This window comes from Dichomitus squalens (genome assembly GCF_000275845.1).
Source record: "Dichomitus squalens LYAD-421 SS1 unplaced genomic scaffold DICSQscaffold_1, whole genome shotgun sequence".
Lineage (NCBI taxonomy): Eukaryota > Fungi > Basidiomycota > Agaricomycetes > Polyporales > Polyporaceae > Dichomitus > Dichomitus squalens.
Window position 1 is genome coordinate 2824227 of NW_006766883.1, and position 24882 is coordinate 2849108.

At 55.7% G+C, this 24882-nt stretch overlaps 9 protein-coding genes across 9 annotated transcripts; 8 read left to right on the forward strand and 1 right to left on the reverse strand.

Annotated features, from left to right (window-relative positions):
- Nucleotides 1-890: 890 nt before the first annotated feature.
- Nucleotides 891-3016, reverse strand: DICSQDRAFT_96651 (uroporphyrin-III C-methyltransferase). Its single transcript, XM_007360666.1, has 2 exons — nt 1682-3016; nt 891-1628 (listed from the first exon to the last, which is right to left on the reverse strand). The coding sequence occupies exons 1-2, from the start codon at nt 2906-2908 to the stop codon at nt 1008-1010; spliced, it is 1848 nt and encodes a 615-aa protein (XP_007360728.1). The 5' UTR covers nt 2909-3016; the 3' UTR covers nt 891-1007.
- Nucleotides 3017-3162: 146 nt separating this feature from the next.
- On the forward strand, nt 3163-3938 carry DICSQDRAFT_96653 (signal recognition particle SRP9/SRP14 subunit; the record flags this gene model as incomplete). The annotated part of the gene is made up of 4 exons (XM_007360667.1): nt 3163-3189; nt 3245-3317; nt 3375-3484; nt 3544-3938. The coding sequence occupies 4 exons, from the start codon at nt 3166-3168 to the stop codon at nt 3826-3828; spliced, it is 492 nt and encodes a 163-aa protein (XP_007360729.1). The 3' UTR covers nt 3829-3938.
- A 151-nt stretch (nt 3939-4089) lies between these two features.
- Nucleotides 4090-7632, forward strand: DICSQDRAFT_142880 (uncharacterized protein; the record flags this gene model as incomplete). The annotated part of the gene is made up of 6 exons (XM_007360668.1): nt 4090-4663; nt 4724-5329; nt 5392-5662; nt 5720-5937; nt 5996-6513; nt 6574-7632. 6 exons carry the CDS (start codon nt 4090-4092, stop codon nt 7630-7632), a joined length of 3246 nt encoding a protein of 1081 aa, XP_007360730.1.
- A 762-nt stretch (nt 7633-8394) lies between these two features.
- Nucleotides 8395-8870, forward strand: DICSQDRAFT_151622 (uncharacterized protein). The gene has a single exon (XM_007360669.1). It carries the CDS (start codon nt 8451-8453, stop codon nt 8712-8714), a length of 264 nt encoding a protein of 87 aa, XP_007360731.1. The 5' UTR covers nt 8395-8450; the 3' UTR covers nt 8715-8870.
- A 32-nt stretch (nt 8871-8902) lies between these two features.
- DICSQDRAFT_43267 (uncharacterized protein) lies at nt 8903-9301 on the forward strand (the record flags this gene model as incomplete). Its single annotated transcript, XM_007359704.1, has 1 exon — nt 8903-9301. A coding segment is annotated over one exon (399 nt), but the record flags the coding sequence as incomplete, so codon positions are not given.
- Nucleotides 9302-11214: 1913 nt separating this feature from the next.
- Nucleotides 11215-13471, forward strand: DICSQDRAFT_76970 (alpha/beta-hydrolase). The gene is made up of 8 exons (XM_007360670.1): nt 11215-11487; nt 11555-11684; nt 11744-12423; nt 12485-12757; nt 12821-12840; nt 12896-13065; nt 13148-13184; nt 13260-13471. Exons 1-8 carry the CDS (start codon nt 11274-11276, stop codon nt 13308-13310), a joined length of 1575 nt encoding a protein of 524 aa, XP_007360732.1. The 5' UTR covers nt 11215-11273; the 3' UTR covers nt 13311-13471.
- A 216-nt stretch (nt 13472-13687) lies between these two features.
- Nucleotides 13688-14838, forward strand: DICSQDRAFT_96667 (uncharacterized protein). The gene is made up of 4 exons (XM_007360671.1): nt 13688-13881; nt 13939-14090; nt 14150-14213; nt 14282-14838. The coding sequence occupies exons 1-4, from the start codon at nt 13738-13740 to the stop codon at nt 14573-14575; spliced, it is 654 nt and encodes a 217-aa protein (XP_007360733.1). The 5' UTR covers nt 13688-13737; the 3' UTR covers nt 14576-14838.
- Nucleotides 14839-15679: 841 nt separating this feature from the next.
- Nucleotides 15680-17637, forward strand: DICSQDRAFT_45790 (uncharacterized protein; the record flags this gene model as incomplete). The annotated part of the gene is made up of 5 exons (XM_007359727.1): nt 15680-15965; nt 16139-16265; nt 16388-16518; nt 16618-16753; nt 16851-17637. 5 exons carry the CDS (start codon nt 15680-15682, stop codon nt 17635-17637), a joined length of 1467 nt encoding a protein of 488 aa, XP_007359789.1.
- Nucleotides 17638-21443: 3806 nt separating this feature from the next.
- On the forward strand, nt 21444-24732 carry DICSQDRAFT_158791 (snf 1). Its single transcript, XM_007360672.1, has 10 exons — nt 21444-21605; nt 21659-21800; nt 21853-22295; nt 22346-22747; nt 22797-22846; nt 22898-23419; nt 23478-24057; nt 24163-24342; nt 24408-24588; nt 24644-24732. The coding sequence occupies exons 1-7, from the start codon at nt 21509-21511 to the stop codon at nt 23742-23744; spliced, it is 1923 nt and encodes a 640-aa protein (XP_007360734.1). The 5' UTR covers nt 21444-21508; the 3' UTR covers nt 23745-24057; nt 24163-24342; nt 24408-24588; nt 24644-24732.
- The last annotated feature ends 150 nt before the right edge of the window (nt 24733-24882 follow it).

Sequence of the window (24882 nt, forward strand, 5' to 3'; positions counted from 1 at the left end):
GGGGTCATCTCCTTCTTCCCTCTCCGCGCCCTCGATGGCTGCGATGGCCCTGCCTGAGGCTCGTCGTCCGAGTCGTCGATCACATATATGACCTTCTCTTTCTTCACCTTCCCCTTCCCACGAGTTGCAGTCGTCTTCGACGAGGGCTTGATGTACTGCTTTTCGCCGTTCTCGTTGAGCTCATACCCATCCTCGTTCTCGGAGTCAATGACGATTGTAGAGATGCGTCGTGTCGAGCGTGGAGTCGTGGATGTGGTGGCCGTCGCCACAGTCTTCCTCCGTGGAAGAGGGGTCTCCGTAGACTCCGCCTTAACGGAAGAGCCTCGCGTCTTCCTAGTCGCAGGCGCGGCCGCGGGTGCAGCGGACGCCCTTGAAGGCGGCTTCCGTGACCTGGGTTTCGGGGCCTCCTCCGGCTCATCGCCTTCCTCCTCCGTCTCCAAGGACGGACGCGACTTCTTCTTGGGTGGTGGGGATGGTTCCTCCTCTTCCTCGTCTTCTTCTTGCACCTGGTCCAACGACTTCTTTGGGCGCGTCGACGATCTTCCCTTGGATGATGGTTGCACTGAGCTCGATCTGCGTGTACGGGGGGCAGGCTTGACCTCTTCTTCCTCGTCGGTCTCCACTTCTACCGGCTCATTGCGCTTACGTTTCGACGCTGCTGCAGATGGTTCCGCTGAGGCGCGCGACCGAGAGGAACGTCTTGGTGGCATGGAAGACTCGAAAGCCCTGCTGGGGCTAGATTTGAAGTCGAAGAAGGATGGGGGATGGGCGTTGTGGATAAGTTCGAGCTTGAACCGCCGGCCACGACGCGTCGCGTGTGTCACGCACGTGACTCACGCGTCCTTGTGGCTAGCAGCACCAGTGGCGTAGGGCATGTAGAAGACTGGAACCCTTAAACTAGTACGTATTCGCCATTTGAACAAGTGTACAACAGAGATATGAAAGACTACGATACAACAAAATGATGCTACAGTCCTTGTGCGCAGCTGAGCTTTCGACATAGACGGCTACCAATCCTGCCAGCCGGCCTCGAGACCCTCCGTCACCCTCCATGGCTTGTCGGCTAACCACGTCCGTATGCGCTCCCCGTCCCGTGCGTCCGCACCCTCATCAAGAACACTCACATCACCTTTGTCCCATAATGACAAAATCGACCAACCCACTACCAGCATGCCGGGCGGACGTTGCTCGCCAACGCTCTCCAATGCCGCAGGGATATCGCGTAATGTCGACGCAATGACGCGCTGGTCAGGCATGGACGCACGCTCAATGAGCGCGATAGGCGTCAAAGAGGGGTATGCGAGGCCTTCTCGACGTTTTGAGGACTCCTGGTCGACAGACTGGAGCGCTTCTAGTACTTGAGGTAGTCGAGCGACGCCCATGAGTATCACGAGCGTCCGGGCACGGTCGTACCCAGGCAACTTGACCTCCTTGCCCGCACGTCCAACACCTGTACAGACAACGAACGACTCCGCCGCTCCTCGTTGCGTAACAGGGATGCCAGCAAAGGTGGGACCTGCCAGAACGGAGCTGACTCCGGGCACGACCAACGGCTCGAATCCGTGCAAGCGGAAGTAGAGAACTTCCTCGCCCGCGCGGCCGTACACAGTCGGGTCGCCTTGCTTCAACTGCGCCGTCCCGTCAGTACGATGCGATTTCACGCTAGATAAGACAGACCCACCCGAACGACTGTCAGGCCGCGTTTTGCGGCTTCCACTGCGGCTTCCATGAGCTCTTGCTGCGCGCCGTCTGCGTTCCCGGGGAACTTCCTAGCAATGCGAACTTCTACTCCAGAAGGGATTAGGGCAAGCACGGCATCCGGAACCAATTTATCTGAGAGCACCAGCTGAGCGTGCTTCGTAAGAGCGGCGTGTGTGGCGACGGTCAAGAGGGAGGGATGTCCGGGACCGGATCCGACCAAGAGTATACGTCCGCGACGAGGTGGCGGAGAGAGACTCAGACCATGGAAGGGTGTCGTGATCTGGTCTCCCGCCTGAGAGGAATCGCCAAAATTAGGCGTCGCACTTCGAAAGCCCTCGCGCCCGTCCAAAACCGCAAGCATGTCCTCGTCCGTCATCTGCGCGAGCCGTCGTAATGGCCAATACTCGCTGACCTGCGCGACCCACTTCATCCGCCTCCGCGCACGTTCCTTCTCGGTCTCGGTCTCCTCCATCTTCCGCTGCGGCACGGGTTCGTTCGGCGTAAAGGGCGCGCTGTCCTCGTTCAACTCCGGCTCTTCTCCAACTCCGTCTGACGCCTTCGCCTGCGCCCTGAGCCTTCCCACCTTCTCCACTGAGCCGCCAACCTCCTTCGGGAGCCCTGCAACTATTTCTCGCCGGATGCGGCCCGCAAGCCTGCACCCGTGACCATTCGTGGTGACGCCCACTTGCAGGGGGGATGGCCTCCCTGTGCCGAGGTCCGCGAAACGGTGCGAAGACATGAAACTGAAGTCGCAGAGTTCCGGGATGTCGGCGACGGTGACAGGAATACGACGGTGACGGCAATAGCGTGCGATAGAAGAGGCGGAGTCATAGCTGCGACGATACCCGTTGGGTCCAGCGACGGTGTCGGTAATGCAGACCATAGCAGGTGGGGTCGGCTGCTGGTAGATGAAGCTATCGAGAGCCTTTCCGTCGCGCCAGTAATCGTTCGATCCAGAGTTGGAACAGGGGAGTGCATCGATATCGACGAGATCAAGTTGCTCCTGGCTGGCTCGCCATCGCAACTCCTCGCAAACTCCTTCGAGGCCGCCTTTAGAAACGACGATGACCTTTGCGTCTGCTTCTAACGCGGTGAATGCGCGTGAGGCGGCGAGTGTGTTCCCGCCGACAATGATGACAATTCTCTTGGCAGGGCGGAAGGCTATGAGCATGGAAGCCCCTCCAACGGGCTTCGGGAATGCCTCCATGTCTCGCGAGAACCTAAGCAAGGCGATGGTGAATGGGGAAGAGTTGCACAAATTGAAGCGACTGTCCGGAACGCCATGGTGAATCCGCCAATAAAAGAGTGAGCGCGTGAAGATGAGCAATCGGAAGCCCATCCGCATTTCTCGGCCTCCATTGGCGCCCAACAAAGGCGTTACGCCGTAGAGTGACTCTGAGTCACAGTCCTCCGCCAAAGCTCCCAGAGGGCGCTCGTGGTCGCGGGCTTGCCTTCCCAGCTCCGATGCAGCTGGTCGATAACGAGACTGTGAGTATCGTTGTTTGCGCTTTCAAAATCGCCTGTTCATGACCACATTACGAAGTTCTTAACACAAGTGTCGACCCTGTTCGAGTCGAGCGCGAGATCTGGTTCGATATGGCTTACGCATAAACGACGTGCGTATCTGTCTCTCAAGTTACAAGATCTATTGATTCTCACTCACCATGTCGCAGTGCTACACGAGGGCGGCGATGCCCATATGTCCTCGGAAGCCGATGGCATCAAAGAATACCCATGTCTTGTCCGAGTCAGTGATGGAGACAATTCGAAGTTCTCGACGATCGTACGTGTGCTATCCCCTCGTGCCCTCTGCATCTAATCAAACACAAGATGCACGAACAGGTTCAGCCTGCAGACCTTGAGAAGTTCCACGCAGCGTATGGGACGCTTTTGAAGGCATGCATGTCAACACTTCGAAAACGGGATAAGAAGCGTGAAAAGCAGCGGCAAGAGGACGCCGCCCGCAAGAAACGCCGGTTGCAGGAGGAGATAGCGGTAGAGGGTCCCAAGCGAGGGGCTTGCAGGCGAAGACGTCAGAGAAAGATGAAGCAGGCGGCGAAGCTAGAGGAGTCGAAGAAGCGGGCGCAGGAAAGGGAGGAGGCGAAGGCGAGAGCAAAAGCGTCCTAAAACCTCGCAGTCTGTATTCCCTAGACAATCTGTTGTATCACCAGATATCGCGCGCATACCACCGTCCTCGTAGGGCTGCTTGTTCATGTGCTGGCCGCAGGACACGTCGTGCCCATACCACAGTTTGTGCTGGAGCCCGAGGTCGTCTACCGCCTGTACCCCGGATCACCGATCATGGGCGCCTATTAGACACGCTTCGCCGCAGGGCCACCATCCTCGTTCCTCGAATCTTTCCCTGACCCATCTCGCCTGCTTGCCATAATGCCCATCGTGTCTGCACCGCCCATTGCGCCAATTGAAGCCGACATATTTGACGATGACGAAGAGGGCTGGCAGGACATGCCCGTAGTACGAGATGACGATGACATCGCCGGAGGACTGGACGAGGAGGATCAGAAGAAGTACCACTATGTCGCTCCTACCAAGACGGCCTCGACGTCTGGCGCTGGGCAGAGTAACGCCACTGGAGCAGTGCTGGATGTCGACTACAAGGGGCACGAGTGGCGGACGAAAGCGGAGCAGGACGAGAACGAGTACACTCGCATCCGAATCAATGAGGAGGACGAGTCGGACGAGGTGCACCTGCGCACGCGGTACCTCTTCGACGAGGATAAGGCTATGACTCCTCTCAGCCAAATGCAGCAGACGAAGGACATGCTCACGGAGGCGCAGCGTATAGCCTATGTCGGCCTCTGTCAACTTACGACTAAGGAGATGGTGGACAGGATGAAGAATGTCAAGCGGAAGGAGCTCAAGAAGGCGATACAGAACATGGAGCTGTGGGCACTAAAGATCATGGGCCGATTGTACTATCATATGGAACTCGCAACTGAAGGTGAAGTGTCTACCGTAACAGCTCCATCGAGGAAAGCCTGACACTGAACAAGCCCGTTAGAGCAGAAGATGATCGAGAGCCTCGGACAGCATGGAATCGAAGCCAAAGATCTTGTACCACCCCTCATGACCACCCATACCGTTGCCAATCCCGAGTACGATCCTGTAGAGGCTCGCCGGCTGGCTGAGCTCCGTGCGGAGGACGCCGCCAAGGAATCTGCAGACATCTCAGATAGCAGCTCTACGCCTCCTGCCTCCCCGCCCCCTGCGTACCGCTCCCTTCCTCCCCCTGTTCCACCGAAACCTCAGCAGACTACAACCAAAGTCCTAGAGGGCACAGCGGCCCCCGCGATGCCAGGTGTTAGTACACAACTCTCCGCCGCCGACAAGGATGTGACGTTGGACATCCGATGGACTGTTCTGTGTGACCTCTTCCTCATCCTAATTGCTGACAGCGTATACGATGCGCGGTCGCGTGTACTCCTTGAGAGCGTGGCGTTGAAGCTTGGGCTTGGCTGGCTGGACGTGGTCAAATTCGAGCGTCGAGTGACAGAGGCTTTGGAGATTCAGGAGGGCATCGAGAAGCTGGAGCAGCAGGAGTCTATTCAGGACGTTCAGAAGAACTCCAAGAAGCGTCGTTACATGATGCTCGGATTGGCGACACTAGGTAAGTCTCCATGATTACGATGTCGCGTTCTGCCATCGCCTAATACGATTGTTTCAATCGAGGTGGTGGACTTGTGATCGGTCTGTCAGCAGGCCTTCTTGCTCCCGTTATCGGAGCAGGTCTCGGTGCCGCATTCACGACGATCGGAATCACTGGGACGACAGGTTTTCTGGCCGGAACCGGTGGGGCAGCCGTAATCACGACAGGAGGCGTCTTGACAGGGTCCAGTATCGCTGCTCGGGGCATGGCGCGCAGGACGCAATACGTCCGCACGTTCGACATCCTGCCCTTGCATAATCACAAGAGGGTAAATTGCATTCTCACTGTATCCGGGTACGTATCGAACTTACTGCAAGGTATTCCGACCAATGCCTCACCATGTGTAATTAGGTTCATGACTGGCCATCTCGATGACGTCCGTCTGCCATTTAGCGTCTTAGACCCGGTAGTCGGAGATGTCTTCAGCGTCCTCTGGGAGCCGGAGATGATCACAGAGACTGGAAGCGCGCTCAAGATCTTGACGAGCGAAGTGCTCACGCAGCTAGCTCAGACAGCCCTTCAGGCGACTGTGATGACTGCGCTCATGAGTGCCCTTCAATGGCCAATTAGTCAGTACAACTTAAACGACGATATTGTGCGAGGATGACACTGACATGCCTAATTCAGTTCTCACCAAGCTCGGCTATCTGATCGATAACCCCTGGTCCAACGCCCTCGATCGCGCGAGGTCAGCAGGCAGCGTCCTAGCAGACGTCCTTATGCAAAGACACCTCGGAGTTCGCCCCATCACCCTCATCGGATTCTCCTTGGGCGCCCGGGTAATCTTCTACGCGCTCGTTGAACTCGCGAAGAAGGGCGCCTATGGAATCGTGCAGGACGTCTTCCTACTAGGCGCAACCGTGACGGCACCGCTCAGCACCTGGCTTGAGGTCCGCTCGGTGGTGTCCGGGCGCTTTGTGAACGGGTACGCACGGAATGACTGGGTATTGAATTACTTGTTCCGCGCCACTAGCGGCGGCCTGAACACAGTTGCGGGGCTGCGTCCTGTGCAGAACGTTCCGGGGCTCGAAAATGTGGATGTGACGGACAAGATCGCAGGTCACATGAGCTATCGGACGTTCATGCCGCTCATTCTCGATCAACTCGGCTTCCCCGTTTCGGCGGACTACTTCGACGAGCCCGAGGTCTGCGTTGAAGCAATATCTCATTGACTATCACATCACTAACCTAAGTACGTGTTGCAGGAGCCCGATTTCGAAGGGGATCGTGTGGTCATCAGGGAAGGCGAGCAGCAGGAGAAGAAGGGTTGGTTTGGGCGGAGGAAGAAGAAGTCGTCAAGTTCATCTCATTGCGTTTCGCGTCCACCTTCCGCCGCGACTTTTGGTCTTCCGAAGAAAAGGGCCTCTCAGGAATCCAATGCCCTTGATGACGATGAATTACCTCCTCGAGAGGGCGCCTCAACACCGACGCCAGCACTCGGCCCATCACATTCACCAAAATCCCCATCGACTCCTGACAATGGCGATGTCGGGATTTCGGATATCCCTGCGCACGCCGGCTTCGACTTTGCCGCAATCAAGGAGGTCCTGGGCAAGTCGGACCCGAATCCGAAGGAGCTCAATGTCCCTCAAGCTGGCCCCTTTCCTCCATCAAGTATTCCGCCTCCTACGAAACGGACGGAGTCGGCGCCGCCTCCCATACCAGAGCCCCCATCAACCCCCACACCGAAGACAAGAGCATCGGCTGGTCTTCTCCCGATCCCGCACGAGAGAGAACCCATAGCGGGACCTAGCACTATTCCCCGCACTGACCTGTCTTCCACGCTTTCGAGGTCACTCTCGCTCAACGATGTGTCAGACGCGGAAGAAGCAGACATGACATCATACGGCTCTGCCACATCTTCGTCACGACGACCTGCAGTAGCTTTCGGGGGCGGTGACGGGTCATTTTGGCCAACTCAGGATCCCGAACCGATCTCAGCAGCATACGGGGGAGTTGGAGGTTATCAGATGCCCTCTAGTTTGGGGGCGATGCGCTCGACGGACCTGTTGTCCAATCCTTTCGCCAGCGCAGGGTCAGGCGGACTCCGCGCAGACGGCCTACCAGCTCCGCCGGATCATTCATTCGCCACTGCCTCCGCATCTGGCTTGTCGTTTGGTAGTGTCGATGGGTCGATCACATTCTCATCTGTGTCGTCGCCGCCGTTGCACGCGAGCGGCGATCCGTGGGCCAATGGTAATCCATACGGAAGCGGAAAGAAGACGGCTTCGAGCACTCTTGACCTGAATCCTTGGCAGAGTTGAAGGCCAGGCCAACGCGATCTTCGCACCCGCATGCTCCCGTCTCACTTTACCTTTACGCATCTTCCCAGTTCTTCTACTCCACGCGATCTGCACAATTTGATATATACCAAGAGCCACATCGGTGACGTTGGGTGCGTGGGCTTCGCGCACATTCAAGGTCTCGAGGACACGATGATCGATTAGAAGAGCAATCAGGCATGTACAGCATTTCGAGCGCAGACTACATACATGGACAAGTCCCCCTTCCGGCGGAAGCGATCTATGTGTGTTGGCTCATCTGATAACCCATCCCTACTTTGGGCTGTATCACGTCAGGTGAGTACGCTACTCAGCAAGACGTAAAAGCCGTTCTGGACTGTTAATTGACCTGCCCGCTGGCTACTGACCTTCGAGAGGCTTTTGAGCTAAGTGTTCCTTGCGCGTCTTCGTTTATAAAGGACTCCTCTACCCCGCAAACCACTCGCTGTGGCTAATACCCCTTTCGCTGTGGCGATTTGTGACAAGCTGTGCACAGATGCCGCCGGGCCGTATTGCCGTATCGATACGAGTGGCTCCTTAGGCGAACTCTTCTGGCTCCAATCCTGTACCTGCCGTAGACGCCACTTTTCTCACCCCGCAGCGTGTCTGCTTGCAAGAAGGACTTTCGTCATACATTTGGACACTGGAAAGCTCCAGTAACATCACCACACCTCGTACACAAGTGGCTCATCGAGCTCACTGAGCGGCGGGCGGAGTCAGAAGGTCTCCCAACACGCGGGACGACCGGCTTCAGATCTCGCATCTAAGCATCGCTTCTCCGGTGGGGTGGGGACGTGGAGATGGGTCTGTCGCTTGAACTTGTAGATGGCACTCAGATTACATGGACGCACATGATTCCGCTGTGCCACGCACACGTTCTGCCCGCCAAATTTCGCTTCTATAAGATAGAGCTTGCCCTGCGGAGGAGACTCTCCTCCGGCAACACTGCTCGGACATACACCGATTGCGGACCTCACTCTCAGCTCGACTACGGTCGTCCACTACTTCCCTCTCTGATCTACAACAGCAGTGAGGGTACTCTGCATTGTGCCACCGCCTCTTGAAACCGAACCTCGCACGGATCCACGGCCCATAGCCCAACACACTCCTACCCTTCTGCCTGCAGTAGACCGACATGTCCCAGATCGCTTTGGCCTCAAATAGTGGTCGGAGTCCCCGTCCCATCCTGAGGCGAGACGTAACACCTCCAGAGTCTCCCGTACTTCCGTTTTCGCGGACTCGCGGTGGGCCGCTCTTCTCTCCGCATGTCCATTTCCCTCCTACCCCCGGTATGTCGTCAACATACCCTGCGCACTCGCCCTCGACATACGATCGCAAGCCCATCGTCGTCTCCCCCAATGTCGTCCAGCTCCCACGCCGCGGCGACCGCAGGCTGCAAACTCCATCCGCAAATTGCGACCCAGAGCGTCGCGAGCGCGGTCGTAGCCGCAGTCGCGGAAGGGGGCGCTTCGGAAACGCGGACGACTCTCCTGTCAAGGGCAGCTACTTCCACCCGCGCGCATTCGAGGCGTGCATGCCCGAGCCCGCGAACGTCCCCGCGCCCCCATTGGACTTCGACTTCACCGTACCGGCGCTCATCCAGGACCTGTCGCCTTCGGACGAGTCTGACGAGGCCGTCTTGACTCCTCCTGGTGGGGACCTGCCCCGCCTCGCGCCCATCGCGAGTACCATGCCATTACACCTACCCGATTCACACAGAGGGCGACGCCATTCTTTCGCGGACTCCTCCACAAATACTCTGTCGCCCCACCCGTCATTACCTACGCCTCCTCGACGAAGCTCGCACGAGGGGAAGGATAGTCAAGAGAACTCGACGCGCGTGGAGCGACGACGACGACAAAGGCTCGCGTTCTCCCCTGAGCTTGATGAGGGGTGCCTTGGGGGTTTCTGATTATGATCACTTTGGAAGGGAGCGGTGGGCGTCGTGCGACTGCCTGGCCTCTGGCTTCCACACTGATATTGGATGTGTACCAGTATGTTGTGATACCACGGCCTTGTAGATATCCAGGAGCGGGGAGCATACTGGCTTGTGTAACAGTATACTTGACGTCAGGTGTTAGGAGTAATAGTGCCTTCGTTTTCCTTTGGATTCCATGACGCCGGCCGTCTGTCTCACTACCAGACTTTCTCGGGGTGTATCCGTGATTCCATCTTTCAATGTCCATCTCTTGGGTTTGAGTATGTACACCATGCCATACGTTCGTTGACGAGTTCCTACAAATGCTTTCAGACTGTTGAGCGTGCAAGACGCTGTAAACTGAATCACTCACAAGTCACGCCGACGGCCATTGAACATGGGACGGAATCTGAGATCTGAGCCTTGCGTTCTGGATACCCTATCACCGCCAATGCTCTTTAGACAGATCGCTGACGTCGTCTGAATATTGATGCGCCTTCGCAAGTACTCATGTTCGGGAGATTCGCCGGGCGAATCCGGGTAGCAGGACGCCACCCTACCTTCGCCTCCCCGAGAATGACGTCACCATCCATGACGACCTACGCCAGGATCGCCTTCTGCACATTCCGTTGCGGCAAAAAGGGCAGAACTACACGTTGTTGCATCGTGGTATTAACGCCAAGTACTTCCGGGAAGCTAATATGTCCCGAACCTAGCCGGGAGCGCAAGCCACAGGCCCCAGAAGATGATGCACAGAATGGGCCCGAACTCACCAAGCGTGCTTGCCGAGCCAGAGAGCGACGTACATAATTCGCAGACGTCTTGACCTGGTCTCACTGGTGTTGTAGCCGGCTCCCGCGTCTTCGCGTAGGCTCAGTCAACTGGAAGGGATTGAATACGCCAGGGCTATCGTAGGTTGGCTGGATTCATGATTGTTGTACTCTTTCTGCAAGCGGCTCAGACCGAATCTTGGTTGCATGTCCACTTAGCGGCTATCCCGAATGCGCGCATATACTCACCTTCTTATGTGCAGTGCTTTAATCAGGCTGTGATCGCCACCTCCGTACTCTGTTGATTGTTGTTGAGCGGAACCAGTGTTTCCAAATTAGCATGTCATGACTTGTGCGTGAGGCTCCGCGATGTACCCCGTTGCATTTTGCCTGCACAGAGGGCTTCAACGAGCTCCATTACATAATGTGCCTGATTTGAACCTGGCAACAACAACGAGACGGCATGTTCTTACGGGAGTACTCTCTTCTACCAAGGTAGGATCCGAGTTGCGTCTTCGGCCAATCTTACAGCGGTTTGCATATCTTTAGGCTCTTTCGAAATCAAAAACACGCTGAGGTCGGTGAACGAGCCGACTAAGATGCGAGCCGATGCGCCACTCAAGACGCTGGAGGGCACCATGGAGAGCATCCGACGGATTTGCCTTGCACCCCTTTCGCTGGGCCGCCCGCTCAACGGGGTCGGCTCGCACATGGTTCGGGGCCCGAGCGACACCCCTGTACATGTACTGTAGCAGTAGCCCGATACTTACAGTATGCGGGGGCAAGGCGCCCATGGATATCATGGTCAATTGATGTTCCACGCTCACAAGGCACAATCTCTCTAGAGTCATACCAAGGCGGAGCCGCGCTGACGCCGGGCTCTCTGGACCATCATCATCCAGGCTGAGGTTCGCTGGTTCGCGTCTGTACAAGGGATGCGCTGGGTCTCTGCGTTGTTGCTTTCTACGACTTTGCTCGGTGCAGCCGCGAACCCATTCGTGGGTTCAGACGCAGTGGTAGGTGTTGACAATGTCGGACCTCAACATATTCTGGCTTGGCCTGGGGTTGAACATCCCGCAGCCAACTCTGTAGAAGAGCATCGGCAAGAGGAGTTCCGAAGCACGATTACCAGTGTTGATGGTGTAGTGTGTGAGTGTGCAATCACAGTTTTGGTCCGCGAAAATACTCTCTAAAGCAGCGTACTCTCCTCCCGCAGACCAGCAGTTTGCGCACCCTGCGTTCTCGGATCATCGCTTGAGGGTTACTAGTCCTGAGATATGTGACCCCACCGTGAAACAGTACTCGGGATATCTTGATATCTCAGACACTCGTCACCTCTTCTTCTGGTGAGTGTGCTTATCCTGTCTCGCAGCTAGTATCCGTCATTCAGTATCCATGCGCCAAGGTTCTTCGAAGCACGGAAGAATCCGGACTCGGCACCTCTCATGATGTGGCTCAATGGCGGGCCTGGATGTAGCTCCACGACAGGTCTACTCTTCGAAAACGGCCCCTGCGCTGTCACTTCTCCAAATACGACCGAGTGGAACCCGTACTCATGGACTAACGTTGCGAACATGATCTTCCTTGACGAGCCCATCGGTACCGGTTACTCCTACGCCTCCGACCACTCCAAGGTCGACACGCTTGCGGACCTTGCTGTCGACGTCTACGCTTTCCTCCAATTGTTCGTGTCCAGCTTCCCCCAATACGCCGAAAAACCATTCCATCTCGCTGCGGAGAGCTGGGGCGGGCATTATGGACCAAACATCGCGAGCTACGTACATAAGATGAACAAGCGCCGCATATACGCTCCGTTCCCAGGACAGAGGCATATCAATTTTGCCAGCTTGATCTTGGCGAATGGCTTGACAGAACCAGCGACGCAGTTCGAGAGCGTACCGGAATACCTATGCGACAAGTCGCCGTACCCGCCGTTCGAAAAGGACTCAGTGACATGTCGCATGTTGAGAGCCGAAGCCCCGATTTGCGAGAGGATGATCGAGAGCTGTTATCGATTTGAGAGCTTGGCGACATGCGTGTCCGCGACCAGGTACTGCTGGGCACGCGTCCTGGGTGTTGGGGGTAGTAAGTACATCTTAGCCACACAATGCAATATCGTAGCATACTGACGAATAATCCCTTATAGACATCCACTACAACCCATACGACATTCGGATCCCATGCGTGGACCCCGACGGGGTGTGCTACGAGGAAATGGGGTGGATTACATCCTGGATGAACAAACCCGACGTGAAAAGGGCGCTGGGCGTGGATCACAGTCCGATTGACTTCCTAGCGTGTAACATGACGACCAACGCGGGGTTCTACACACAGGGTCAAGCGATGCACAACAGCGCGGCGCTTCTGCCTGAGCTTGTGGAGGCCGGTATACGCCTGATGTCCTTTGCCGGGAATACCGGTGAGCTTTTGTGTCTCACTAAAACCAGGACTGACTCAGCTGATTATAATGAACTGTCTTCAGATAGTGTCTGCAATCACATTGTGTGTGATCCTGGTGACATCGAGTGCACTGGACTGAATGTTAGCATTGACCTAGGGCATTGAGAACTGGATGCTCAAGCTCGAGCACAAGCACCACGAGGAGTTCTTGAGCGCGCCGTTCCTCCCGTTCATCACAGACGTGACGGGGGACGTCGGAGGCAAGGTGCGCACGGCGGGCGGGTCAGGTGCAGGAAACGTCACCTACGTCCAGATTGTCGATGGCGGGTATGTACCTCCATGCATCCATGTCTTGCTGTTGGTCCATGTTCCATGTGCCGTGCTCACACAACGTTGGTCATGCCTGCAGACACATGGCCCCACACGACCAACCGGAGGCCACATTGGTGAGCGTGTCTGCTCTTAGCACGTTTCATGCGTGCACTCGTGAGCTGACTAGGGTTGGAATCGTCGGTTCACAGGACATGATCACCAGATGGGTGAGAAATATCCCATTCGATGTGATCGGATGACAGGAATGGAGGTCCGGTTGCCAGTTGGACCCAGCGGAGGCCGAGAAGCCTCCGCGGGCCGTCCGACCCAGCGGAGGCCGAGAAGCCTCCGCGGGCCGTCCGTTCACCCTTGTAGTATAGCCCCCAGACAACCCCCACTCAACAGAGACTGTAGTTTCAACATGTGTATTTGAGCGTGTGAGAGCAGTTGTAGTAAGTGGCGGAGGTACGACAGGCGGCTCACCGGGTTGTTGCGGTGCTGACTACGGGACGCGTCTTGTCGCGCGGGTGGCTGTAATCACGTGGTAGACACGCGTATTGAGGCTGGTTTCCCTTTCGGGCATTCAACGCATCCTGGCGATGCCGAAGCTTGTCTCCTTGTCGTCTCCACCAGCGTCGCCACTATCGAGGTCTATATCTACGCAATCACATACTTGACGAACTCAACATGCGCCGCGCTCAGAGTGTCAGACACTACGCCCGACCATCACAGGTTCATAACACGGACGACCTCGGTGTCTTGAGAGAGGACGAATCTGTGGAAGATGTCCTCCGCCGACAGTTGCTCGAGAAGGACAGGGAATGCGACAGGGTGCGTTCATCGATGAATAGTCACCGATACAATACATAGGAGTGATCGCTATGATAGCTTCAAATCCAAATTCAGTCCCTTCAGGCACAGCTAGCTCAACGACCGCCACTGGAGGAGATCCAGGCACTGGAGAAAGAATATACGAACCTTGAGCTTTTGCTGCAGGGAACGCAACGAGAGAATGAGCGATGTATGGCTGAGCTGGAGAGGTATGTCGGCAGCTATGCACCTTTGTTCTTACAGGCTCTACGAATGACATGGGCCACAGAGGAAAGGTGCGAGAGAAGATGCTCGAGCGTGAGCTCGAGAAATTGGCCGGCGTGAATTGGCAGGTGTGTCCTGTTACGACTTTCTATTAGTCTTATGTCGTCCACCCTGACTCTCACCCTCATTCGCCCAGTCCAACCTAGAACTGGGCACACCCACTTCCGCTTCAGGCTTTCACGCACGCGCCGCCAGCCTCATTAATTCAGGCAGGCAGTCCAGCCCGGTGTCGTCCAACAAAGCTACAAACGATCAAGCGAGCGTCGAAGCGACAAAGGCGTATGTCGAACAAATGCGCCTCATGATTCTGGGCATGGAGCAGCGCTTGCAGTCCCGCGAGGATAAGCTCACTAGACACATCGAACGTGCCGAGGCCGAGGGCGCTCGGTTCGAGGAGGTGCGAAGGCAACCTATCACAACCAGTCAGTGACATGGTGGTATGTCGTCGTTCATACGAGGTGCGGCATCTTGTGCCATGGGATGGACATGTTGTGTCGAATGTTTCGGCCAAGTCAACCGCTTATTGCTTCTGCAGTCCAATCTTCATTGCCCGCTGCACCCTCGCAGTCGCCGTTCGCTAGCAGGATCCCCGTCATCGGAACGAACCTTGTAGTCATATGTACTTGTACAAGTCGGGATCGCACACACTCATCAATCATATACCGGCATCCGAGATGTAGACCTTCTGCCAATCATGGAGTATATGTGAGAAAGAGCGACAATACAATTGTAGGCCAGTTCGGCAGGGAAGATTTGAAGGCTTCTCTCGTACCCGTGTTTCCACTAGCATGGCTGGACCCGAATGGAAACGAAGGAAGTTCACTCGGTGTTCGTCCTACAACTGCAGTAGTGTATGTCTCTAGTCGTATATCGAGGACGAGGAGGGCCACAAGGCGACCATTGTTCATGTAAATGAAGAACACGGCCTACATGCAGATATCGTCATGGCCGACGCTTCGGTGATGGGCCATCCGCGAAACGTCTCACAGACAGACCCTGTAATTTCGGTGCAGAATCTGCAGAGTCCGCAAGCCTCGTGGAATCATCACGAACGCGGCACTCGACGGTGGCCCATCACGAGCATGTCGTCATCGCCCGCGAAGTAGACTCTTTGTGCAAGCGATTCAGAACCACACCAAATCCTGGTGATCTCTGAACCAGTGGGGCTGGCGGTATGTCGGCTAGGTTGTCAAGCGCTCTCTTTCGTGGTCGCCATAGGCGGTCGACGCGAGGCGCCAATGCTCCCCACTATTGGAACTGAACCTGAAGCCCTTACAAAGTGAACTACCCCACTGATTCTGAACCGCCTGCAGAAAGAGTCTAGTAAGTATGCAGACACGGCCCCGACTGGGATCGGGGTCACCCACGCACCGTGTCCCCGCTGCGCAGCCGGGAATTCGAAGTCGAGCTTGCACCAGAACGTGCGACCCCCTGCAGACGGACACCTATGCACATCCTGCCTCAGACCGCGTCTGGACTGCCACACACAGTCCCCAGCACTATCGCGTCGCAGTCGACACCCAGGCCAACAGACATGGACACGGACAGCTTCGCGTACCCGCCGGAGCGATCGTCCCGTCGCAGAGACGGAGACCCCGAGCGCCTCGTGAAGATCTACGCCGGAAAGCTGTTCGACCCGCACTCGCTCCAGCTGCTGCCGCGGCGCGTGGTGACCGTCTCGGAGGACTTAGGTTTGGTCGTGGACGTCGAGCCGTACACGGAGCAGGAAGCGAACGAGGTGGACTTTGGAGGGGACGAGAAGGCGATCGACCTGCGGGACGCGACAGTCCTTCCTGGCTTTGTGGACGCACATGTGCACCGTGAGTTTGTGTTATTTGACGTCTGCCGTTCGTGGATGCCATCGTGTACTTCTGCGCTGGCTCTGCTCGGAACCTTGAGATCTTTCCTATCTTTATCCTGTACTATCATAGACTGTCCTTCTGGCGGCTTTGCGGCCTCGGCTCACGTCTCGATCTGACATCTTTCGTCGTAGTGTTCCTTCATTCGTATGGCGAAGCCTCATGGGGCGAACAGCTCACAAAGGAGAGCCTCGTGGAGCGCACCGTACGCGCCACCGTTCACGCCAAGCGGACATTGATGGCGGGGTATACTGCTGTGCGGTGCGTCTAGTGCTGTGCATCTCCACATTCTTGACTCTGCGGCCTCAAGGCGGCCGTCTGTAGCCTGTGGTACACTCTAGGGTCAAAGCAGGATGGTGACTCACGTGGGATGTTGCAAACAGGGACCTAGGAACAGAAGGCGCGGAAGACGCTGACATTCACTTGCGGAAGTGCATGTCTGGCCCGAACCCTATCATCTCGGGACCCCGATATTTTTGCGCGAACCGGGCAATCATTGCAAGTGGCAGCTATGGTGAGTAGTCCTCGGAGCGCCGTTGAACGATCCTTGGTCCTCGGAGCGCCGTTGAACGATCCTTGGTCTCACTTACTGAGCAATGATCCATCGGATCAGGTCCGAAAAGCAACCTGCACTTGCACCAAGACGGCGTCGAAGGTGTCACCGGAGCGCAGTTCGTCGATGGCGAAGTCGAGTGCGTCAAGGCTGTTCGGATGCAGGTGGGCGCGGGAGCAGACTGGATCAAGGTCGCGTAGATCGTTTCCGCTGATGGCCCGATGGACATTAACATATAAGACTATCAACAGGTGTACGCAGGCGAGTCCCAAATCCGCGTGTGGGGTCCAAAGCCGGAACTTACGTTGCTCAATGACGGTTATGAACGCTTTAGACTATCGCCCACGCACCCGCATCGCGGATGTGAACACCAAGCTCCCTCGCACCGCGCTGCAGACGTTCACGACCGGCGAGGTCAAGGCTATGGTGTCCGCTGCTCGCCAACTAGGCGTTAAGGTGGCAGCGCATGCGCAGACGTGGCGTCCGGATCTCCTACCGGAGAACGGAGGCGTTGACACACTCGAGCACGGGAACAATATTCCCGACGAACTTGTCGACCATATCGTGAAGTCAAGGGTCACCTGGGTCCCGACCCTGTCCGTGTTCTACTCCGAGGACCACGAAAAGGCTGCAGGTGGCCCGTGGGATACGACCTCACGTAACTTCCAGGAAGCGATTCAGCGAGGTATGACGAACATCGCCTGTGGCGGCGACACGGGGCCGTTCCCTCATGGAGACAATGCGCTGGAAATGAAGTTAATGGTTAGGCTCGGCGCGGATTGGAGGCACGTCCTGGGGTGGGCGACCCTAGGGGGCTGGCATTGCATTCGGAGTGCGGCTTGGGAAGGCACGCAGGGCGCGGCACGGTTGGCACTCGTGGACGAGCTGCAGGAGAGCGCGCAGGAGGTCGGAGACAACGAGGTGCCATTTGGTGTAGTCAGGAGGGGCTTCGCGGCTGATATCGTGGCAACGAAAGGCGACCTGGAGAAGGATTTCGAGAATGCGGTCGATAAATCGAGCATTGTCTTTGTCATGAAGGGAGGGAAGGTCTTCAAGCGAGGTGGCCGGGAACTCGTGTAGTTAGCATGCTGTGATAGCTACCCTACAAAATCGGTCCGTATGACATGACAAACGCCTGGCCTCACGCTGCTTGACACCGGCCGCCGCCTCGCCGAATATATCTACTACGCTGCCGAGAGGTGCAGTGGATAATTACGCGTGATGGGCCCGCAGGGTCTCCCATCGGCGCACGGGCAGCGATGAAGGTGGTCCCAGGGTATTGAACCCCAGATCTTGCGATGCTTTGATTGGTCAATAATACAACGCGTCTCCAGATTCGTACGGAACTCCTGTCGATGTCGCCGAAAGGCAGACATGTTGGGTCTAGATTGCCAGGGCTCGGTGCAGCCTTCCATGCCACACAGAGCGCCATGATCAAGTCCCCCAGATGAACGATCAGCAGTATGGCATGTCGAATTAAATGAATCCGTAGATACGACCACTGGAACACCGTAGAAATAGTCCGGCGTGCGCCCACACCGTGACATATGTCGATCACCAGAGGCCGGTTGGAAGGACTAAACGCCCCACGAAGTGAAGAACACGTCTTAGTGTGTCATAACCTCCACAACCAAGCATCGGGGTACATGAGCTTGACTTATCGACCTTGACTGCTTTGCGCGGAGCGCTCGCTGTAGTAGATGGACCAGTGAATAAGGTCCAGGTCGGCGCGAAGAATACTATTCATTGTGGCGGGTCATAGTATGACGCCCAAATGCCGCCCTGCATAGCCGTTGCAAGGGCTTGGTCGTTGGACCTGGATATTCTTAAGTATAGAAGCGAATACTACCTGCAGCACAATTGTATTGGGGGGGGGGGGGAAGTGCAATGTCTGAGGTCTCATCAGAACGTGCGGAGAACCAGAGTGGGAGACGGACCGGCCGGATATAGGAACTACGGACCAGGTTCTGTAGTTTAGGACCAATAGTCCCAAAACCACAATCATGGGCTGTACCGTAGACATCCAACCACGATGACCTAAATAAAGTGGTGGAGCGTCGAATGAGCACGGCCCAGTGAAGGCAGGGTCGGGTGATCAGAACCTCCTCAATTGTAGGATGACGCTGTAACGGCCCGTATGCTTGACTCCCAAACTTTGCAGTGACAGAGTTGCCGTGAACGCTGCGGTATATCAAGGACATCGCGCTGTCTGCAGCCGGAGATAGCAACTCCTGCGACCGTCCGAGAGAGCTGTCGCGCTTGTGTCCATGAACTTCTAGGTCCCGTATATTTGTTTTGCAGCTTCCTTCGTATACGCTGATCTTGCCTTTTCACCGTTCCACTTGTGAATGCGTCAGCCACGGGGCTACCTAATAACTAGGTATGGGAGGGTCATTGGCATACGCGATGAGGGTGAGCAACTCATGTCAATTTCCGGAGCGGCGGTATTTTGAACACTTGGAGGCTGAGCCATATCTCGCTCAATTCTGTCATTTGCTTAATAGAGTGGACGATAACGACAGCAATTGATTACTATGAAGCCAGGAGGAATGACCAAGCAAGGGTCATAATGATCGTAGACACAAAGACGTCATGTTGGATGATTTCAACGCCGCCATTGGCGACCGCTAACTCCGTTGAGACAGAGCTGGTTGGGTGAAAGGCCATCAAGAGCTGGCCGCACTTGCGAGGCATTGGAGTGGTTGGCGAGGCTGCCGACAATAGTTCCTGGTGTTCGAGGGAGTTTCTTGTGTCGTGGCGCCAAACGACGTCAATTCACATCCAAACTGATATCTTGCCAGCTTGGCCGGGGCAGGGTATACGGATACTTCAAAGTGTCCGTTTGTCGGACGGGTGTAAGCTCTCTAACAAGGTTTGTTAGCGTCACTTCAATTATTGGGCCCTAAAAGTTACGCTGAAGAGTCGCTGCTCGCCGTGTGTGCTCGGCAGTTGATACCAGTGGAAAGTGCTTGGGTACCGGCGTTGACAAAGGCGTCTAGTAGTGCACCCCAAGAAGGCGACATCACAACCGTGGGAGCCATATTGCGCATAAGTTTTCTGCTCCCGGTGCTGTGCCAGTCGTCGCTGTTGTCCCTCTCCTACTATCGTCTTCTCTCAGGTTGTGTGTTATCGGTTGATGATGCTGGTGTGGTGGATATGGTCCAGCGAACAAACCCTTTTCTCGGGTCTCTGGTAAAGTGCAACCTCTCCAGAAGTACAATCTGGTGCACAAGTAAGTAAGCGCGACAACGCCGTTTTGCTTGTGTTCCGTGGTATGTTGTCTGTTGTCTCTCGAGCCCGTCCTCATCCCAGTACCAAGTCAAGGCCCTTCACTGGTTCTCCTACGTGAAGTGTCTGTTACGGTGGTGGAAGATCGACGCTTCCAGGCTTTCCTGCCCTGCGGCCTCGTCATGAGGTCGGGGGGACCCCAGGGTGCCAGGCGAGCTTCGTCTCTGTAGAGTTGAGGACAACCCGGCCCTCATGGCTGTCCAAACTTGGTTGTTCTCGTAGTTTTGGGACATACATACATTCTCATGACCTGTACTTTCCTCAACGGATTGAAATGACATCCTTCTGCCCTATCGGTCTCTCACCCCCATTCTTACGTGGACGTTCGTGCCGGAGTTTTCAAGGAAGCAAACATCGTCGTTAGGTGAGTATTACGTTGTGGCTAAGCAAGTCTGGGTCCCAGGGTAAAGTTCGCTGTTCCGAGCGTTCTCGACTAATGAAAGATAGCCGCCGGCGGAAGTGCCACCAAGAGGATGGCAAGTGGTTTGCAACGCTCCCCGTCAGTGGCTTCCCAGGATAGGGGCTGCGTTGACGGCGCCGAAGACACTGAAACTACGAACTAGCCCCGCCGTCCACGCTGGGGTGGCATTGAAGGCAGAAGCGCGTTATAGTATGTTTGGTATGCATACGCCGGAGACGATGACCAAACCAACACTATGGATTGGATCGTGCGCGTTGTCAGTAGTAACAGGCGGCGAGATACTGTAGACTAAATGGTCTGATTTGCAAAGTGAGATTTCCGGAGCAGCCATGAGTACAGGCAAGGGCCTGCCTGAGGAACAAAACGGTGTATGAACGCCCCTCGCGATCCACCGAACCGGTTGCTATTGGGGCTTAAGCATATGTGCCTGTCCTCGTGCAGACGTAACTCGAAGCCGGTGAAAGTATATTCTGTTGCCGGTTTCGTCAAGCAGCTACCACTTGCCATGACTTCTATCGAGAGGCGAGTGGAACTACGAAATGGGACGCACCTAATAAGGCCGGCGTTTGTGTAGAACGTGCCGGCAGGGAAATAGAGCTTGGTGCTAGCGGTTTTAAATCGCTCTGCAGCTAGGTTCTCCGGTTCTGAACCACTTGCGAATGGTGCCTAGTAGCCAATGATTGGAGTGACGGAGATGCATTCGCTCCAAATGAATTACTCCTGTCAATTTTGACCAGGAACACGATGGCGTCCTGCTCATCTGTACCTAACATATTGAGTGACGAAAAATTCTTGCAATCCTGCGGCGACAGATCGTAAAGCCTGTGGACAACGTGAGATACTGAGCATAGATACAGTGTGCAGACTGGACATATTGAAGCCCGATTTCGCAAAAACGACAGATCTTTCCTGTGCGCCGGCTATCGATAATCGTGGGAGTACGGAACAGAGACGTTCTCTTGTACATCGGCCCCACTGAAGGTGAAGCTGCAATGACTGAATGGTCGTATTCAGAGGTATTAGCATTGCCCTGACGGAGGGGTAAATTCGCTCACCCGGGACTCTAGGTTCTGCCGGTGGCAGTGGTAGTGTGGGCGCCACAGTGCAAACAGGACACAACACTCTATCAGGAGGCTACATGGAGACCTGGCCTTACGCGATCCGGGGCACAGGCGCCGGCCTCTCAGAACCCCCACACGACGTACCCCAGCTCTCGTCTGCTTGAAGTCGCCTGTCGTCATCATGGCCGACGATCAACCACACAAGTTCCCCGCATACAAGCTGGGCGAGTACACGGTTGTGGATGAAATAGCGGAGGGCACGTTCGGGAAGGTAAAGAGTAAGCAGCCGTGCGTTCTCGCGATCTGCCCTGTCTGACTGGGTAGTATGTAGTGGCCATACATACCGTGACCGGTCAGAAGGTTGCCATGAAGTTCATTTCGAAACACGCCATTGCGAAGCATAGGACCAAGACCAGGGTGCAGCGCGAGGTCGAATACATGCGCACTCTCCGGCACCCTCACATCATTAAGCTGTACGCATTTCGCTCCTCTCGCAAACTCCGTCAGAGCTGATCTCTCATATAGGTACGAGGTCATCTCTACCCCTACCGATATAATCATCGTCCTTGAATATGCCGGCGGGGAGCTGTTCAACTACATTGTCGCGAATGGGCGAATGTCCGAGCCACAAGCACGCCGGTTCTTCCAGCAGCTAATATCCGGAATCGAGTATAGCCACCACTTGAAGATCGTCCATCGAGACCTGAAGCCTGAGAACGTGCTGCTCGACGACGATCTGAACGTCAAGATCGCTGACTTCGGTCTGTCGAACGAGATCAAGGACGGCGACTTCCTCAAGACGAGCTGCGGTAGTCCAAACTATGCTGCACCCGAAGTTATTCGCGGCGGACTCTACACTGGCCCTGAGATTGATGTGTGGAGTTGTGGCGTTATTCTGTACGTTATGCTCTGCGGTCGGTTGCCTTTCGAGGACGACGACGTGCAGACGCTGTTCACGAAGATCAGCCGTAAGTCTTCAGCGCATCCCCTCTCTTCGTGCGCTCTAATAGTATCGCAGAGGGAGTGTACCACCTCCCGTCATACTTGTCGCATGAGGCAAAGGGCCTCATCAACGGTATGCTGGCAGTCGACCCCGTCAAGCGCATTACTATCCCCGAGATCATGCAGCATCCTTTCTTCACTACCGACCTCCCTAAATATCTCAGCCCACTACCGCAACAAGGTCCCGTGCTTGGGACGCTCTCGTCCCTCGTCGCCCCACCGAAAGCCCTTGAGTACGATTTCATCGAAGGTTTAGGACGGATCGAGGAAGAGGTCGTAGATGACCTGGCCTCTCGTATGGAAGGAGTGGACAAGGAGGACGTCTGGGAGTGCCTGCGGCGCGATGATGGCCCGCAAGGAAACGCCGTCAAAGTGGCATATATGCTCTTACGAGACAAGCGCCGAGCGGGGCGGAACCGTAAGTCTTCTACCACAGAAATCGATCGCCATGCTGAGTTTCAAAATAGTGGCGGAATACGAGGAGCAGGAGCGAGATGCTAAGTTGGCCGTCATGGACGTAAGTTGGACTTCTATCTTTGTCTCTCCTGAGACCGACGTCAACTTGCAGCCTCGGCATCCGCTCTCTCCCAATGCCGTGTCACCTGGAGGAACCGACTTGGAAGAAAACCCTTTCGATTCCGAATTCAACGACTATGACGAAGACGACGAGGATCTCGATTTCTCGACGCCACAGAACGAGTCCGAGAGCAACAATTTCGCGGTCCTTAATTCTTCCCTCCCCGAACAGCTCCCCGAACCCCATCATCTCCAGTCGTACGCCTCCGCGAAGAAGGCGTGGCCAGCGAAGGAGAAGAAGCAGCACCGAACGAAATGGCACTTCGGCATACGGAGCCGGTCACCGCCGATGGAAGTGATGCTGGAGATCTACCGGACGCTGAAGGCGTTGGGCATGGAGTGGAAGGAGAAGACTGATCTCGGCGGATTAGGTGCCAGCGCGCTCCTCAAGGAGAAGCGGGGCTCAGATCGAGCGAAGATTGAGCGCGCGAGGGAGTACGATGGCTACGTCGATCTTCGCGCGGCGTCTGCGATCTACTTCATCGAGACGCGAGCCAGGGTGCAGGATGTGGTGGTGCGTGACCCCCCTACATGCATCACATCGGAGAAAACTCAACTGTCTGTCTCCTAAGGTTCTGATGAACCTCCAATTGTACATGGTCGACTCTATCAACTATCTGGTTGACTTCCACCACAAGAAGACGTACAAGGCGTCGCTCGAGCCTGGTGCGGGGAAGTTTGACATGGCGCATCCGGATTGCAACCTGTCCGAGACGGCATCGGAGTCGAGCCGCTCGATCAAAGACTTCAATCTTCGCGATGAGGAGGTCGTGTCACCATTCGTCTTCATGGACGTCGCCTGTCGACTCATCATCGAGCTTGCGGGAGGGGGAGAGTAGAGAGTCGCTCTCCTCGTTTTTGCGCTGTGTGCTAGATCTCTTGTGCGTGCTGTGATTTGATTGTCTGCTATGTTGCGCATGTACTGCTTATAATCGCTTGGTCTGTTCAGGCGAGACTCACGTTGGATGTAGCTCATGGGATATCGTAATCATGTATTGTTATAGTGCATATGCTATATGCGAAGAAGGAAGCAATCTGGCATCTTCTGTGGCTGGATCTAGACGTGCGTCTTCGGTTGAACATGTGAAGGACTGGTCATGCGTCACTTCGGTCCTAGAATCCTTTGTGGCGCTGCCAAAGGCGGACGAGATGGTACGTTCATCCACGCTGATAGCGGCTGTTATCTGCTGAAGTGCGTGGATATTCTCTATATCTTAATTGCGCGCGAATCACCCCAATAACACTTACCTTGGAAAGGAAGTGGACTTGGTAGTGGCTATCGAGACGGGACAACGCTCTTTGCATCAAAGAATGCGTGGTTTTCCTCTAGAAAACTTCATACAGCAAGGAAGGCGGCTTCCTCTTTGGGGAATACGTGAAGACCAGATGAACCCGTCGATCGTTGGGTGCCGTCTTCGGGCCCTTCGTGACATCCCGGTACGAGTTCATCCGCGGACGTCTCTGCTGTGTGGACGTTGCAGACAGAACGATTTTCGTACTAGACCAGCAGGGAACAAGTCGCAAGATCGCAGTTGCATTCGTCAACGCAGCTGGCTCGCAAGGAGGAATACTGATTGTCATGTCTCGTGCCAAATGCGAGCCCAGACCGCTCCTGTCGGATGCCCCACCGCTTCCACACGAGTTGGTGTCGTTGCTGTCACAAGTCAACGTCCGACACGTCTGGTCAGTTCTTCCTGCCATAATCGTCGTTGCTCTCTTCTCAACAAGGTCGTGATAGGTCACGCCATGTCCAAGTCATGTTGACGCGGAGACGGCACTCGCGCCGTTCTGGCGTAGCATGGTTCGACGCCACCCTGCCTCAGCGCAACAACTGAGGTGAATGGGCCACGCTGTGAAGCAGCGACGGGGCTACTGATGCGCGAAACGACTGTTGCCAATGAGCGAGGAATGATTCGCGGCAGGAGAGGCCAGCGGCGTGGCAGCGGCGGCGTGTAGGGAACCTCGGGAAGAAGATGG

Bases quoted from the DNA above. Each gene is read 5' to 3' on its own strand.
- DICSQDRAFT_96651 (XM_007360666.1), bottom strand. From the start codon at position 2,908: ATGGAGGCATTCCCGAAGCCCGTTGGAGGGGCTTCCATGCTCATAGCC. The intron at 1,629-1,681 runs GTGGGTCTGTCT...GGGACGGCGCAG, and splicing joins GCGGCCTGACAGTCGTTCGG to TTGAAGCAAGGCGACCCGAC.
- DICSQDRAFT_151622 (XM_007360669.1), top strand. From the start codon at position 8,451: ATGGGTCTGTCGCTTGAACTTGTAGATGGCACTCAGATTACATGGACG.
- DICSQDRAFT_76970 (XM_007360670.1), top strand. From the start codon at position 11,274: ATGCGCTGGGTCTCTGCGTTGTTGCTTTCTACGACTTTGCTCGGTGCA. The intron at 12,424-12,484 runs GTAAGTACATCT...AATCCCTTATAG, and splicing joins CGTCCTGGGTGTTGGGGGTA to ACATCCACTACAACCCATAC. The intron at 13,066-13,147 runs GTATGTACCTCC...TCATGCCTGCAG, and splicing joins GTCCAGATTGTCGATGGCGG to ACACATGGCCCCACACGACC.
- DICSQDRAFT_96667 (XM_007360671.1), top strand. From the start codon at position 13,738: ATGCGCCGCGCTCAGAGTGTCAGACACTACGCCCGACCATCACAGGTT. The intron at 13,882-13,938 runs GTGCGTTCATCG...TCGCTATGATAG, and splicing joins AGGACAGGGAATGCGACAGG to CTTCAAATCCAAATTCAGTC. The intron at 14,091-14,149 runs GTATGTCGGCAG...CATGGGCCACAG, and splicing joins TGTATGGCTGAGCTGGAGAG to AGGAAAGGTGCGAGAGAAGA.
- DICSQDRAFT_158791 (XM_007360672.1), top strand. From the start codon at position 21,509: ATGGCCGACGATCAACCACACAAGTTCCCCGCATACAAGCTGGGCGAG. The intron at 22,296-22,345 runs GTAAGTCTTCAG...ATAGTATCGCAG, and splicing joins GCTGTTCACGAAGATCAGCC to AGGGAGTGTACCACCTCCCG. The intron at 22,847-22,897 runs GTAAGTTGGACT...GTCAACTTGCAG, and splicing joins CTAAGTTGGCCGTCATGGAC to CCTCGGCATCCGCTCTCTCC.